Source organism: Artemia franciscana, chromosome 16 (genome assembly GCF_032884065.1).
Source record: "Artemia franciscana chromosome 16, ASM3288406v1, whole genome shotgun sequence".
NCBI lineage: Eukaryota > Metazoa > Arthropoda > Branchiopoda > Anostraca > Artemiidae > Artemia > Artemia franciscana.
The window spans coordinates 9,909,628-9,927,636 of NC_088878.1; the positions used below are offsets into that span (position 1 = coordinate 9,909,628).

The following is an 18,009-nucleotide window of genomic DNA, read 5'->3' on the forward strand; positions in this document are numbered from 1 at the left end:
TAAGAGGGCCTTTAGAGGAAGGGGGAATTTGATGCCTAAAAGCTTTGCAAGAGTTTACTCAACAATTTATTAGAATTTCTTTGTGATCAGATGAACAATGAATGGAACCTTTCATTTTCGGAACTCTTAACTGTTTTCAGATTAAATCAGTTGATGCTTTTTGAAGCACCAACATCAGGGCATAAGGTTAAGTGTTGTAAATTATGCCCCGGGGGCATATAAAGCTTTTATAGAAGGGAGGGTCGTATGAAATTCGGAGGGGTCTCATTCTATTGGAAATTGGAAATCCTAGTTCCCTTTTTAAGATTCAAAAGGAACCAGAGGGCAACTAACCCCCCCCCCCTTCTGCCCTCTTTACCTTAAATCAATTCGATCGGATTTTTAAGATGGCCATTTTGTCAAAAATAATTCCAAAGATCAGATAATAAAAACTCAAGGGTCAACAAAACCCCAAAGCTCTGGGGCAAGTGTTGTATGTAATGCCCAGGGTTCATATAAGGTTTTTAAATAGTTCAAAGATCAGATAAGCCCGACCTCCACTAAAAAAAAACTATGATATTTTCTTCCCAAAATTAAGGGAGCTGACTCCCTGCCCTCCTTGAATGGCTCAATCCCCCCTGCCAATAAAACAAAAAGACTTATTAACAATGTTTATTCCAAAAATTATGACAAATCACCCCTGGCCTTCCATGCCCCCCCCCCCTAAACAAACAACTTGTTAACGGTATTTTATTCCAATACTTATGGGAACTGACCCCTGATCCTCCATGGCCCGATCCCCCTCCCCCTAAAAAACTTATCAACGATAAATCATGGGACCTGACCCGTGGTCTTCCTCCATGGCCCGATACCACCCAAGAAACAAACTTATTAACGATACTTTATTCTAAAATCATAGGAGCTGACCCCTGGCTCTCCCACCATGGTCCGAGTCCCCCTCCCCCTAAAAGTCAAAAAACAGCAACATATTAACGATATATTATTCCAAAAATCAGCGGAGCTGACCCTTGACCTTCCCTCAATGGTCCAGCCTCCTCCTCCCGAAAAAAGTTATTAACAATATTTTATTCCAAAACTAAGAGAGCTGACCCCTGAACCTCCCTTCATACCCCAAACTCCTCCCCCCCACACACACAAAAAAAACTTATTAACGACATTTTGGTCCCAAAATCATCGGAATTCAGTTTAACTTTATGAACTCTTTCCAAAACTGTTAAAGACACCTATAAGTTTTATTACAAGCAAGAGTTTTGCTACTGCCCGTTTCCCGAACGGTAAAAGCATAAGGCCAACTGCGTATTTGGCTCTTTACTAAAACAAATTTTATTACAAATATTTTCTTTGTACTTATTATAACGTTGAAAATAAAATGAAAATTGCAGAGAAACCAGGCCAGGATTTACCAACAGGGCAACTAAGTCCTACGGCTTTCACTATCGCTAAAGTTTAGGGGATTTCCTTTAAAATCTTTAAAAATCAGAGCGGCGAAAACGCTTGGGCCTAGAAATGTCAAAGCTTTAAATTCGACCCAGAGTGAAACAAAATCTTGAGCTAATGAGCTTTCAGCAATTAATATCATTATATATCAAATATTCAGTTTAATAATATTAGTTCTTGGCAAGAATATTTTGTAAGACTGTTAATTTATTTTGAACAAAAAAATATTTTAAAATAGAGAATTAGCCGGCGCTCTTGAAAATGTTGAACGATATACCGAACAAATTGACTGAATTAGGATTGGGAACAATCAACTAAACTGAATAGGACTCAGCTCTCGCCTCAGTCAAAGTGAATTAACCAGAACTCCACTCAGAGAAATTGAATTGACTGAATTTGAGGCAATTCAATGAATTGGTCAGAATTCAAATCAGGTAATATAAGTTCCCAGGACACAGATAATTTTTATTTATGGGGAGGGAGAGGTATTCATCTAAGTACGGGTACTAGGTCTTTGAATATCCTAAGAATATTTCATTAGCAACACTTACGCGTGTTAATGTGTCCTGAGTGTGGAGATGAAGGACCACTAACCGGCTTCCTTCCGCAAAAATTGTCTTTAGAGCCACTTCTCTTGATTGCAAAGGGAGAGCTATTCGAATTTGAAGCATGTGTTGTTTGCCCAAACTTTAACTGCAAGAAGTGTGAATTTAAAAACCAACAGCTAAAAGTATCAGTCCTTATTAAATTGACTTCTAGATAGCGTCTCAGCCTTTTTACCTTTGTACCCCCCTTACAATAAGTTTTATGCATCAATGTACCCCTAAACAGCCTATAAACATTCATTGCAGTCCATGGGTCATGATTGTAACTTACATTTTGCTACAAAACCTATATGTGTTTTCTAAAGTCCCGGATTTTGGTTGAGCCTGTGTTGAGACAATGGGCTCTAGAGCATCATCTATGCTATAAAGTGCTTGATTTGTTTTTGTTTTTCTGTTTGCAATACATTCCTAAACAAATATATATTGGGATGAAACGAGCGCCACCCTTCATGGCAGGAGAAGGTCATGAGAAGGGGGAACGGTCTGTTTGAGGAAGGGGAATTTGAGCATATTTGCGCTTGTATCAAAACATGTATAAGATATGATCATAAGATTTTGTGGATACAGCGGATACGGCACAAGACCCTTAAAGTCCAAACCCGCGGGGATGATCCCCGTTCCAAGGCTCTTCAGCCAGGAACTGCAATGGGGGGTTGGGGACCAGCCATCCTGTGCTTTCAAACACCCGTTCTGCTTACTTTCCCCAGATTTTTCCAGGTTCCCATTTAGAGCTGGGTCGACTCTGTCTGAGCTTATAGACACGCCACTGACCCCCGTCCCAAACAAAATGACCGGCTACCCCAGGAGTCAAACTTCCAACCCTCAGACAAAGGATTCCAAGCCTAGCACACCAACCACACAGCTGGTCTTTGGTCTGATCCCGAATGAAACTTTTTAAATTAAAATTTCACTTTCACATGGAAAAAAGCCGAAAATGGAAGAAGAAAGTCAAGACAAAAGAGGGGAAGTCAGGTTTTTATATGGCAATCACAGAGCGATAAACATAATCCCATTTTTCTTATTATCAAATGTGTCAGAAACAAGTAGTAGCCGCTATGTTTTGAAGCAATATAACACAACCTTAGCTTCTCTGTCTCGCATTTTTTTTAAATGGTACCAACAATGATTTGGTTGCAGTTTTATGGTTAGGGGCAATTTAATAAATTATAAGCATAAATTTATTTTGTGTTTTATCACAGCAGTACCGTTTACTGTTGCAACAACAACAGTAAGAGTAAGTATTAGCTTAAATTTATGTTGCATTCTAAAAGTATATTTCATCGGTAATATTTACTGTTGCAACAACAACAGTAGCAATACGTATTAGCATAATTTTTGTTGCAAAAATAACATAAAAGTAACTGTACCATTGCACTGATTTGGTATCGAGAAACAAAGTTTGGTTGAAGCGGAAACACTGTATTTTTTTCGACCTTTTAGGAATGTCTCGTTTTCTCCATTCTTCTAGTCTATTCAAGGCCTCCCTCTTTATTTATGACATCCTCCCAACCCAGACAAGGACGACCTGCTTTCCGTGTAGCCCCAGACAGTTGGCCAAAAAGGACAATCTTCAGCAATCTGTCATCCTTCATCCGCAGAACATGGCCTAGCAAAGTGTCGTAGAAACTTCAGAAGGAGCTCATTCGATTCAAAATTTCAATTACCTATTGCATACATATAATATTTGTAATATATATATATATATATATATATCTATATATATAAAAATAAGTTGTCTGTGTGTGGATCTGTGGATGGATCAGGTGACGTCATGTTTGTTCGCATATGACGTCTGAATTATTTCACACTAATACAAAAGAAGAAAAAAACTAAAAAAGGTAAAAACTACAAAAAAAACTAAAAAGAAAAAAAAACTAAAAAAGCTAAAAAACTAAAAAAAACTAAAAAAAGGTAAAAATCTAATAACTAAAAAAAACGGAAAAAAATAAAAAAAGGCAAAAACTACAAAAAAAAATAAAAACTAATAAAAAAACTAAAAAAGCTAAAAAACTAAAAAAACTAAAAAAAACTAAAAAAAGGTAAAAAACTAACAAAAACTAAAAACTAAAAAAGAAAAAAACTAAAAAAAAGGAAAAAACTGAAAAATAAAAGAGAAAAAGAAAACTAAAAAATATGAATAAATATATATAAAAATAAGTTGTTTGTGGGTTATGTCTGTCTGTCTGTCTGTCGAGCGACGTCGTGTTTGTCCGCATATGACGTCTGAATTATTTCACACTAATACAAAAGAAGAAAAAAAACTAAAAAAGGTAAAAACTACAAAAAAAACTAAAAAGAAAAAAAACTAAAAAAGCTAAAAAACTAAAAAAAACTAAAAAAAGGTAAAAAACTAAAAACTAAAAAAAACTGAAAAAACTAAAAAAAGCAAAAACTAAAAAAAAACTAAAAACTAATAAAAAAACTAAAAAAGCTAAAAAACTAAAAAAACTAAAAAAACTAAAAAAAGGTAAAAAACAAAAAAAAACTAAAAACTAAAAAAGAAAAAACTAAAAAAAAGGAAAAAACTGAAAAATAAGAGAAAAAGAAAACTAAAAAAATATTAATAAATATAAAAAATATAAATATAAATATAATATAAATTAGCAATCAACAAAGCACCGAGACACAAATGACGACAGGGACACAGGGAGTATAAATGACGACCAGGACATAAGTAAAAAAAAAAACTAAAAAAACTAAAAAAATGGTAAAAACTACAAAAAAACTAAAAACTAATAAAAAAACTAAAAAATCTAAAAATCTAAATAAACTAAAAAAGAAAAAAAAGAAAAAAGGAACAAAATAAAGGAGAAAAACAAAACTAAAAAACGAATGTATATACAGACCGGGACACCGGGATACAAATGACGACCGGGACACAGGGAATATAAATGACGACCGGGACACAGGGACACAACTACAATGGGGACGCCGGGGGGCACAGGGGGATATAAATGACGACCGGGACACCGGGACACAAGGAATATAAATGACGCCCGGGACACTCAAAGAGAAATCACAGACTGGAACACCGGGACACAAATGACGACCGGGACACAGGGAATATAAATGACGACCGGGACACAGGGACATAACTACAAAGGGGACGCCGGGGTGCACAGGGGGATATATAAATGACGATGGCGACTCAGGGAATGGTCGATTAGCAATCACCATCAACAAAGCTCAAGGGCAATCATTAGAATCATGAGGTATAGATCTGAATACGGATTGTTTTCCCATGGACCATTATATGTTGCATGTTCAAGAGTCGGTAAACCTGACAATCTATTTATATGCACAGACAATGGGACAGCAAAGAATGTTGTATATTCGCAAGTTTTACGTAGTTAAAAACATATATATATATATATATATATATATATATATATATATATATATATATATATATATATATATATATATATATATATATATATATATATATATATATATATATATATATATATATATATATATATATATATATATCTATCTATATTCACAGGTGGGACATAGGGACACAACTACAATGGCGCGTAACTAATATGGCGCGTAACGACTTACGCGCGCGGGGGGGCTTGGGGGGGGGGGGCGCGAAGCGCCCCCACCAACTAGGTGTTGGGGTGGCGCGAAGCGCCACCCCAACAGCTAGTATATATATATATATATATATATATATATATATATATATATATATATATATATATATATATATATATATATATATATATATATATATATATATATATATATATATATATATATATATATATATATATATATATATATATATATATATATATATATACTGTATTATAAATGCATTGTATATGAGTGGCACTGCCAAACTTGACCATGTTCTTTCAATATTTTTCTTGGGCTCTAAATGGAAAAAAAACATCAGCAGTCCCGTAGACTCCTATAATATAGAAAGCTTTTTTCGTTGACCTTAATGTATCATGAAGAGCTAATGCTGCTTGGGTCTTGCCACAGTTTAATACTACTTAGAAACCTGGACATTTTCCAATAACAGTGGCGGATCCAGAATGGGAGAATAACTTCCTCTCGCATGGCTTGGGTGCAGCTTAATTTGAGGAAGTTATTTACGCTTGTGCTAATTTGTCAAATAAAGAGATCATTGACGTTCTATTTCTAGCTAAAAAAAATGATTAGATGATTTCTAGTCAATATATTTGTGAGTAAAATCAAATTCATGCAATTTGCTAAATTGGACATTTATTAACGAACCAAAATTAATTAAATTTATATAATTTGTGAAATTAATAATTGATAATAATTAATTGTTTATAACACATAAACTAATATTTATTGTTTAAACCAATTTCAATAAACTGATTAAGCAATTGATTACAATTCAGGTCATATGTAGTGATGTAGCAACAAAATTTACAAAATTCAAAAAGGGCAGAGTAAGAAGAAAAACATTGGTACTACCGTTTACCTGCTCAATTACAGATATCATAACTTCTGATATGTTAAAATGAGCATTCTCCCGATCAAGGTCAGCATACTTTCTATTACTCTGGGATATTCCATGTAAATAGTCAATTATACTCTGACCTTCTTGAGGTCGAGGGAAATATCCATCAGCAACAGGAGTAATACTCAATCCGCCATCTTCGAGAAAGCTGGGTTCTTCTTGACTGTCCTAAAACAGAGAAAGTTCTTACTTTCTTTGGGTAAGTTTAATTTGTTCTAAAGGTGCATATTCTCACAAATAAATTTATCAATGATACCAATGATGCCTCGTGTATTATAGCCATGATACACGAGGGGCATCAAATCTGGTACAACCATTAATAAATACGGTTAGTGCTTCTTTTGTAATTAGAAATTTTGCCCCCTCTGTGTGGGATATTATTCCAATTGAAATAAGAAATTCGAGTCGTCTGACATCCTTCAAGGCTGCATTTAAGAGATTTTTTATCCTTGCAAAAGAATAGTATGTTTGTATGTATATGTATGCAGTTTATATGTTTATATGTAGTACTATGTAGAGTAGAGAAGACTGCCACCTGCTGTCAACAAACCCTTCGGGGCTTCCTTACCAGGAGCTGCAAAGTGTTTTGTATACATTTTTAAAATTAAATGTATCGATCTATCTATATATCTATGTTGTAAGTAATCGTAACCTAAAATTAACTGCACAAGCTTCTTAAGTTGACATCCAACAAGAATGGTTCCGGGGTAACTAATGGTAATGAGGTAGGCTTGTAAGGGTTTATAAGAGTCTATGCTACATAGGCTTGAATTGGATCTATCTCTCTTTCGCCCCATTAAAATTTTCAATACGTTTCAATTTGATATTATTACTGATGATTATATTGATGCAGGTCTAATTTACTAAAGATGATAGTTCACTATCTTTAGTAAAAGTTATTACAAAAGTATTTTCAAAGTTTATTTTCCTGTTGTTGCAGCTAGTACCGTAACATCAGCTAGAACAAATAAATTAGTTATGGTATTTTTTGTCAAAATTAGAATGCAATCTAAGAAAGAAGAACTTGTTGAAGCAAGGCGATTACTTTTTAAAAGAGGCTTCACCTCCAAATTGTTAAATTTTGTTTAGTTATAAAAATTTCTCAAATATAAATAGTAGATAAATTTTACTTATGGGTTCTAGAAGGGAATAATCACTCATGATAATTAATTATATATTATTACTAGCTGTTGGGGTGGCGCTTTGCGCAGCCCCAACACCTAGTTGGTGGGAGCGCTTCGCACCACCCCCCAAACCCCCCCGCGCGCGTAAGTCGTTACGCGCCATATTAGTTACGCGCCATTGTAGTTGTGTCCCTGTGTCCCACCTGTGAATATTGATATATATATATATATATATATATATATATATATATATATATATATATATATATATATATATATATATATATATATATATATATATATATATATATATATATATATATGTTTTTAACTACGTAAAACTTGCGAATATACAACATTCTTCGATGTCCCATTGTCTGTGCATATAAATAGATTGTCAGGTTTACCGACTCTTGAACATGCAACATATAATTGTCCATGGGAAAAACAATCCGTATTCACATCTATACCTCATGATTCTAATGATTGCCCTTGAGCTTTGTTGATGGTGATTGCTAATCGAACATTCCCTGTGTCGCCGTCGTCATTTATATACCCCTCTGTGCCTCCCGGCGTCCCCGTTGTAGTTGTGTCCCGGTCGTCATTTATATTCCCTGTGTCACGGTCGTCATTTGTGTCCCGGTGTCCCAGTCTGTAATTTCTCTTTGAGTGTCCCAGTCGTCATTTATATTCCCTGTATCCCGGTCGTCATTTGTGTCCCGATGTCCCGGTCTGTATATACATTCGTTTTTGAATTGGTCTTTTTTTTAGTTTTTTACCTTTTTTAGTTTTTTTTTAGTTATACCTCATGATTCTAATGATTGCCCTTGAGCTTTGTTGGTGGTGATTGCTAATCGAACATTCCATGTGTCCCTGTCGTCATTTACATATCCCCCTGTCCCCCCGGCGTCCCTGTTGTAGTTGTGTCTCTGTGTCCCGGTCGTCGTTTATATTCCATGTGTCTCGGTCGTCACTTGGGTCCCGGTCTGTATATACATTCGTTTTCGAATTGGTATATGATGAAATAAATTTTTGTGTTTTTCCCCTTTTTTTGTTTTTCTTTTTAGTTTTTTTTGTAGTTTTTACCTTTTTAGTTTTTTATCTTTAGTTTTTTTAGTTTTGTTTTTCTCCTTTATTTTTCAGTTTTTTCCCTTTTTTTATTTTTTTTTCTTTTTTAGTTTTTTAGCTTTTTTAGTTTTTTATTAGTTTTTAGTTTTTTTTTCTTTTTAGTTTTTTTTGTAGTTTTTACCTTTTTAGTTTTTTTTGGCTTGAATACATTCGTTTTTGAATTGGTATATGATGAAATAATTCAGACGTCATATGCGGACAGACAGACAGACAGACATAACACACAAACAACTTATTTATTTATATATAGATATATATATACTAGCTGTTGGGGTGGCGCTTCACGCCACCCCAACACCTAGTTGGTGGGGGCGCTTCGCGCCCCCCCCCAAGCCCCCCCCGCGCGCGTAAGTCGTTACGCGCCATATTAGTTACGCGCCATTGTAGTTGTGTCCGTATGTCCCACCTGTGAATATAGATAGATATATATATATATATATATATATATATATATATATATATATATATATATATATATATATATATATATATATATATATATATGTTTTTAACTACGTAAAACTTGCTAATATACAACATTCTTTGCTGTCCCATTGTCTGTGCATATAAATAGATTGTCAGGTTTACCGACTCTTGAACATGCAACATATAATGGTCCATGGGAAAACAATCCGTATTCAGATCTATACCTCATGATTCTAATGATTGCCCTTGAGCTTTGTTGATGGTGATTGCTAATCGACCATTCCCTGTGTCGCCGTCATCATTTATATATCCCCCTGTGCCCCCCGGCGTCCCCGTTGTAGTTGTGTCCCGGTCGTCATTTATATTCCCTGTGTCCCGGTCGTCATTTGTGTCCCGGTGTCCCAGTCTGTAATTTCTCTTTGAGTGTCCCGGGCGTCATTTATATTCCTAGTGTCCCGGTCGTCATTTTGTATCCGGTGTCCCGGTCTGTATATACATTTGTTTTTGAATTGGTCTTTTTTTTAGTTTTTTACCTTTTTTTTTAGTTATACCTCATGATTCTAATGATTGCCCTTGAGCTTTGTTGATGGTGATTGCTAATCGAACATTCCCTGTGTCCCCGTCGTCATTTATATATCCCCCTGTGCCCCCCGGCGTCCCCGTTGTAGTTGTGTCCCTGTGTCCCGGTCGTCATTTGTATCCCGGTCTGTATATACATTCGTTTTTGAAATGGTATATGATGAAATAAATTTTTGTATTTTTCCCCTTTTTTTCTTTTTAGTTTTTTTTTTGTTTTTAGTTTTTTTCTTTTTTCTTTTTTTTTCTTTTTTTTTTGTTTTGTTTTTCTCCTTTATTTTTCTTTTTTTTTCCTTTTTTTCTTTTTTAGTTTTTTTAGTTTTTTAGCTTTTTTATAAGTTTTTAGTTTTTTTTTCTTTTTAGTTTTTTTGTAGTTTTTACCTTTTTTTTTAGTTTTTTTTACTTATGTCCTGGTCGTCATTTATACTCCCTGTGTCCCGGTCGTCATTTGTGTCCCGGTGCTTTGTTGATGGTGATTGCTAATTGAACATTCCTTGTGTCCCGGTCACTTTCTCTTTGAGTGTCCTGGTCGTCATTTATATTCCCTATGTGCCGGTGTCCCGGTCGTCATTTGTGTCCCGATCTGTAATTTCGTCAGTCGAAAACATGACGTCAGTCGACACAGAAACATGACGTCACCTGACAGACAGACACACAGACAGACAACTTATTTTTATATAGATACTAGCTGTTGGGGCGGCGCTTCGCGCCACCCCAACACCTAGTTGGTGGGGGCGCTTCGCGCCCCCCCCAAGCCCCCCCGCGCGCGTAAGTCGTTACGCGCCATAATAGTTACGCGCCATTGTAGTTGTGTCCCTATGTCCCACCTGTGAATATAGATAGATATATATATATATATATATATATATATATATATATATATATATATATATATATATATATATATATATATATATATATGGTTTTAACTACGTAAAACTTGCGAATATACAACATTCTTTGCTGTCCCATTGTCTTTGCATATAAATAGATTGTCAGGTTTACCGACTCTTGAACATGCAACATATAATGGTCCATGGGAAAACAATCTGTATTCAGATCTATACCTCATGATTCTAATGATTGCCCTTGAGCTTTGTTGATGGTGATTGCTAATCGACCATTCCCTGTCCCAGTGTCCCGGTCGTCATTTATATCCCCCTGTTTCCCCCGGTGTCCCCGTTGTAGTTGTGTCCCTGTGTCCCGGTCGTCATTTATATTCCCTGTGTCCCGGTCGTCATTTGTATCCCGGTGTCCCGGTCTGTATATACATTCGTTTTTTAGTTTTGTTTTTCTCCTTTATTTTTTTCCTTTTTTTTTCTTTTTTAGCTTATTTAGATTTTTAGATTTTTTAGTTTTTTTATTAGTTTTTAGTCTTTTTTTCTTTTTAGTTTTTTTGTCCCGGTCGTCATTTATATCCCCCTGTTTCCCCCGGTGTCCCCGTTGTAGTTGTGTCCCTGTGTCCCGGTCGTCATTTATATTCCCTGTGTCCCGGTCGTCATTTGTATCCCGGTGTACCGGTCTGTATATACATTCGTTTTTTAGTTTTGTTTTTCTCCTTTATTTTTTTCCTTTTTTTTTTCTTTTTTAGTTTATTTAGATTTTTAGATTTTTTAGTTTTTTTATTAGTTTTTAGTTTTTTTTTCTTTTTAGTTTTTTTGTAGTTTTTACCTTCTTTTTAGTTTTGTTAGTTTTTTTTTTTTACTTATGTCCTGGTCGTCATTTATACTCCCTGTGTCCCGGTGCTTTGTTGATTGCTAATCGAACATTCCTTTTGTCCTGGTCGCTTTCTCTTTGAGTGTCGTCATTTATTTTTTTATTTTTTAGTTCTTTTAGTTTTTACCTTTTTTAGTTTTTTTTAGTTTTTTAGATGAAAATTTTTTTTAGTTTTTTCCTTTTTTTCTTTTTAGTTTTTTATTGGTTTTTACCTTTATTTTAGCTTATTTTTCAGTTTTTTCCTTTTTTTTTAGTTTTTTTTTATTTTTTATTTTTTTTAGTTTTTTACCTTTTTTTAGTTTTTTTAGTTTTTTTAGTTTTTTAGCTTTTTTACTTTTTTTATTAGTTTTTAGTTTTTTTGTAGTTTTTGCCTTTTTTTAGTTTTTTCAGTTTTTTTTTTAGTTTTTTATTGGTTTTTACCTTTATTTTAGCTTATTTTTCAGTTTTTTCCTTTTTTTTAGTTTTTTTTAGTTTTTAGTTTTTTTAGTTTTTTACCTTTTTTTAGTTTTTTTAGTTTTTTTAGTTTTTTAGCTTTTTTATTTTTTTTATTAGTTTTTAGTTTTTTTTGTAGTTTTTGCCTTTTTTTTAGTTTTTTTAGTTTTTTAGCTTTTTTATTAGTTTTTAGTTTTTTTTGTAGTTTTTGCCTTTTTTTAGTTTTTTTAGTTTTTTAGCTTTTTTATTTTTTTTATTAGTTTTTAGTTTTTTTTGTAGTTTTTGCCTTTTTTTAGTTTTTTCAGTTTTGACGTCACCTGATCCAGTTTTTTCAGGTGACGTCACCTGATCCACGATCCACAGATCCACAGACAACTTATTTTTATATATATAGATAGTTTTTTTTTTTTACTTATGTCCTGGTCGTCATTTATACTCCCTGTGTCCCGGTGCTTTGTTGATTGCTAATCGAACATTCCTTTTGTCCTGGTCGCTTTCTCTTTGAGTGTCGTCATTTATTTTTTTCTTTTTTAGTTCTTTTAGTTTTTACCTTTTTTAGTTTTTTTTAGTTTTTTAGATGAAAATTTTTTTTAGTTTTTTCCTTTTTTTCTTTTTAGTTTTTTATTGGTTTTTACCTTTATTTTAGCTTATTTTTCAGTTTTTTCCTTTTTTTTAGTTTTTTTTATTTTTTATTTTTTTTAGTTTTTTACCTTTTTTTAGTTTTTTTAGTTTTTTAGTTTTTTAGCTTTTTTACTTTTTTTATTAGTTTTTAGTTTTTTTTGTAGTTTTTGCCTTTTTTTAGTTTTTTCAGTTTTTTTTTAGTTTTTTATTGGTTTTTACCTTTATTTTAGCTTATTTTTCAGTTTTTTCCTTTTTTTAGTTTTTTTTTAGTTTTTTACCTTTTTTTAGTTTTTTTAGTTTTTTTAGTTTTTTAGCTTTTTTATTTTTTTTATTAGTTTTTAGTTTTTTTTGTAGTTGTTGCCTTTTTTTAGTTTTTTTAGTTTTTTAGCTTTTTTATTAGTTTTTAGTTTTTTTTGTAGTTTTTGCCTTTTTTTAGTTTTTTTAGTTTTTTAGCTTTTTTATTTTTTTTATTAGTTTTTAGTTTTTTTTGTAGTTTTTGCCTTTTTTTAGTTTTTTCAGTTTTGACGTCACCTGATCCAGTTTTTTCAGGTGACGTCACCTGATCCATCCACAGATCCACACACAGACAACTTATTTTTATATATATAGATATAATCTGGCGTAACGGACAGACAACTTATTTTTATATATATAGAAGATATATATAAGACTTGCTGCTAAAAGAGAAAGTGAAAAAAGAAGGCGTGCCGAGGAATCAAAAGACCAGCAGGGAAACAGGCTTGAGGCTGATAGAGAAAGAAAGAACAGAAAGCATGCCGAGGAACTACCAGAGCAACGCAGAAGCAGACTTGCTGCTAAAAGAGAAAGTGAAAAAAGAAGGCGTGCCGAGGAATCAAAAGACCAGCAGGGAAACAGGCTTGCTGCTGATAGAGAAAGAAAGAACAGAAAGCATGCCGAGGAACTACCAGAGCAACGCAGAAGCAGACTTGCTGCTAAAAGAGAAAGCGAAAAAAGAAGGCGTGCCGAGGAATCAAAAGACCAGCAGGGAAACAGGCTTGCTGCTGATAGAGAAAGTAAGAAAAGAAAGCGTGCCGAGGAATCAGAGCAATCTGATCTATATATATATATATATATATATATATATATATATATATATAAATTAGTTGCCGTCATTTTTGCTTTGAAGGTGACGTCATTCAAGTTATATAAGACATATGTTCGCGTAGAAATCTATTAATGTTTAAGTTTACAATGACTGATGAAAATGCTCAAAGAGTCTATGCCAAAAAACTTGCTGCTGACTACCAGAGCAACGCGAAAGCAGACTTGCTGCTAAAAGAGAAAATGAAAAAAGAAGGCGTGCCGAGGAATCAAAAGACCAGCAGGGAAACAGGCTTGAGGCTGCATGCCGAGGAACTACCAGAGCAACGCAGAAGCAGACTTGCTGCTAAAAGAGAAAGTGAAAAAAGAAGGCGTGCCGAGGAATCAAAAGACCAGCAGGAAACAGGCTTGAGGCTGATAGAGAAAGAAAGAACAGAAAGCATGCCGAGGAACTACCAGAGCAAAACAGAAGCAGACTTGCTGCTAAAAGAGAATGTGAAAAAAGAAGGCGTGCCGAGGAATTACAAGAACAGCAAGAAATCAGGCTTGCTGCTGATAGAGAAAGTAAGAAAAGAAAGCGTGCCGAGGAATCACAAGAACAGCAAGAAATCAGGCTTGCTGCTGATAGAGAAAGTAAGAAAAGAAAGCGTGCCGAGGAATTACAAGAACAGCAAGAAATCAGGCTTGCTGCTGATAGAGAAAGTAAGAAAAGAAAGCGTGCCGAGGAATCAGAGCAATCTGAAAGTTATCGCCTGGCATTCAGGTACAACCCAGTCGATGATTATAGCTTGAGTAGATGTGTTCAAATCGGGACAATGTCTAAAATTTGTCCCTATTGCAAGGCCTTGAAATTCAATGGTGAAACAATGGGAATGTGTTGCGCCTCAGGAAAAGTTAAACTTCCTCTATTGGCTGCACCACCAGAGCCATTGAAGACTTTCCTTACTGGAACTACGTCAGAATCTAAGCGTTTTTTGTCAAAAATCAGACAATACAACTCATGTTTCCAAATGACGTCGTTTGGAGCCCAAATCGAAAATCCAGATCAATTTATGTCTACTTTCAAAGTAAAAGGGCAAATTTATCATAAAGCAGGGTCCCTTCTACCATTCTCAGGCGAGAATCATAAATTTTTACAATTGTACTTCATCAGTGATAGAAATTCTGAATTGAATGCACGTTGCGAAATTTCTCCCAACGTTGAAAGGACAATCGTTTCCCAATTGCAACATCTTTTCCACGAAAATAATAATTTAGTGCGTCTGTTCAAAACAGCCATCGATTTGATGCCTACTGATACTCATAAAATTGTTATTTCCGCTGACAAAACGCCTCCTGGCCAACATGTGCGTAGATACAATGCTCCGACTATCGACGAAGTGGCAATCGTTATGGTCGGTGATCAGTTTTTACCTCGAGATATTATTCTACATAAGTGAAACGCTCAGTTGTTAAGAATTGCTGAAACTCATCGATGCTACGATGCCCTACAATATCCTATCATTTTTTGGGATGGAGCCGACGGCTATCACTTGAATATTAAATTGATGAATCCAGCCACTAACAAAGAAATGAATAAGAAATGCAGTGCAATGCATTATTATTCCTATAGACTAATGATTCGGCAGGATGAAGAAAATTATATTTTAAAATGCCGTGAATTGTTTCACCAATTTGTCGTGGATATGTATGCTAAAATTGAATCAGAACGTTTGCTATATATCCGCCTGAATCAGACCAAGCTCCGCTCTGAACAATACATTCATTTGCGAGATGCAGTTATAAATGACGACTTGCCGTAAAAAAAAAACAATGGAAAACCTAATAGATGCCACAATCTTGACAGGGCGTTATGAGGGTGAGGCTGTTCTTATTCCTCGCATTCCCATGATTCCAACGGATCTGCTTTTTCAATTTAAAAGATTGCAATTCCCAATTCGATTAGCATTTGCAACCACCATCAACAAAGCTCAAGGGCAATCACTAGAAAAATGCGGTATAGATCTTAATACAGATTGCTTTACCAATGTACAATTGTATGTTGCATCTTTGAGGGTCGGTAAACCTGACAATCTATTTATACGCACAGACAATGGGACAGCGAAGACTGTTGTATATTCACAAGTTTTACGTAGTTAATTTGTATTGTATCTATCTATCTATCTATCTATATAAAAACGAGTTGTGTGTATGCATGTTTGTTTGTTTGTAAAAAGAGCGTTTGCATATGACGTCATTATTAGTACATACGGCTTTGTATATGGACAGACAATGGGAAAGCCAAGAATGTTGTATATTCGCAATTTTTACGTAGTTTGAAACACATATATAAATCTATCTATATTCACAGGTGGGACACAGGGACACAACTACAATGGCGCGTAACTAATATGGCGCGTAACTAATATGGCGCGTAACTAATATGGCGCGTAACGACTTACGCGCGCGGGGGGGCTTGGGGGCGCGAAGCGCCCCACCAACTAGGTGTTGGGGTGGCGCGAAGCGCCACCCCAACAGCTAGTATATATATATATATATATATATATATATATATATATATATATATATATATATATATATATATATATATATATATATATATATATATATATATATATATATATATATATATATACATATATATTGTAATTCCTCGGTACGCTTTATGTTCTTACTTTCTCTATCAGCCGCAAGCCTGTTTTCTTGCTGTTCTTGTGATTCCTCGGCACGCTTTCTTTTCTTACTTTCTCTATCAGCCGCAAGTTTTTTGGCATACTCTTTGAGCAGCTTCCTCGGCTGTTGCCATTGTAGGTTCTTCAGTCATTTTACAATTAAACATTTTTCCGTCCACGATCTTCTTACAATTAAAAATTTGTCTTTGAACGATTTTCTTAAATACCTTTAATGACGTCATCGTCATAACAGACATGACGACAACTAACTTCATGACGACATGATGACATAACGTCACTCGATAAACCCACAGACAACTTATTTATATATATATAGATTTACATTCTAAAGCCCCAGATTAACAACGGAAATTCGGTCAATTCTTTGTACTAAACTATTACCACCTTTTGCTTATTTTGACCATAAAAAAAGTAGAAAGAATAATTATGAGCAATTTTAGGATGAAGGTAATGAAAAATAATGAATTATAATTAATGATAATTGGCTTCAGGAGCACAGCCATATTCTTTTCAAATCCACACCGACACATGAGACATCTTTCTAAGATGCTCATAGGAAATTAACAAATACCCAAGAACTTCAATAGGAAAAGGTTGTCAAAAACGGCAGAAGTGTTTAGATCATATCCATTTAGAAAAAAAAAAATCTAAACTAACCACCACCTTTCGCCATGTAGGCTGTTTGCGGATGTGAACCATCTTTATAAATATCGATAAAGCCCTTCTCTTTTGCCACCTTGCCTAAACATAGACTTATTGAATCAATTAATTTATTCTACTAAACGAATACAGAACAAATTAAACAGCACAAGATAAATTTTAACCCCCCGAAGCAGTTTTGTGTAGGTCAAAAAAAAACAAACAAATTAATAAACTAGGGTTAAGGAAACAGAATACTAAAAGTAAGCACAAGCAAATTAATCTTCATTTGATTGTAACAAAAGAAATCCATATTAAACAAGAGCTAAGAGCTCATATGGCACTTGTGACGAGGCAAGAAGAGCTAAGAGCCACGAGCTCATATGGCATGAGCTCTAACAAAATTCTAAAAATCAATAGATTGATTTAAAAGGAAAATCATAGGCTTATTACCGGTCAGAATTTAAAATAAGAGCTATGAGTCACGATGTCCTTCTAAATATCAAAATTCATTAAGATCCGATCACCCACTCGTAAGTTATAAATACCTCATTTTTTCTAATTTTTCCTCTCCCTTTAGCCCCCCAGATCGTCGAATCTGGGAAAACGACTTTATCAAGCCAATTTGTGCAGCTCCCTGACACGCCTACCAATTTTCATCGTCCTAGCATGTCTAGAAGCACCAAACTCGCCAAATCACTGAACCCCTCGCCCCAACTCTCCCAAAGAGAGCGAATCCAGTACGATTCTGTCAATCACGTATCAAGGACATTTGTTTATTCTATCCACCAAGCTTCATCCCGATTCCTCCACTCCAAGCGTTTTCCAAGATTTCTGATTTCCCCCTCAAACTCCCCCCATTGTCAACTGATCTGTTCAGGATTTTAAATAAGAGCTCTGAGACATGAATTCCTTCTGAATATCAAATTTCATTAAGATCCGGTCACCCGTCATTAAGTTAAATATACCTCAATTTTTCTAATTTTTCCAAATTAACACCCCCCAGCTCCTCCAGAGAGAACGGATCCGTTCCAATTGTAACAATC

General features: G+C 34.5%; 1 protein-coding gene across 3 annotated transcripts in view; it reads right to left on the bottom strand.

Annotated features, from left to right (window-relative positions):
- The window catches only part of LOC136037043 (run domain Beclin-1-interacting and cysteine-rich domain-containing protein-like), a 126,059-nt gene that overhangs the window by 93,990 nt on the left and 14,060 nt on the right, over positions 1–18,009 (bottom strand). For all 3 annotated transcript variants that reach the window (XR_010619855.1, XM_065719460.1, XM_065719461.1), the window contains exons 2-3: positions 6,508–6,714; positions 1,989–2,130 (exon numbers count right to left, since the gene is read on the bottom strand). Coding sequence is in view for 2 of the 3 variants with exons in the window: in XM_065719460.1 (XP_065575532.1) it covers positions 1,989–2,130; positions 6,508–6,714 (349 nt within the window). In the remaining variant the exon portion in view is untranslated. The remainder of the gene's footprint in view (positions 1–1,988; positions 2,131–6,507; positions 6,715–18,009) is intronic.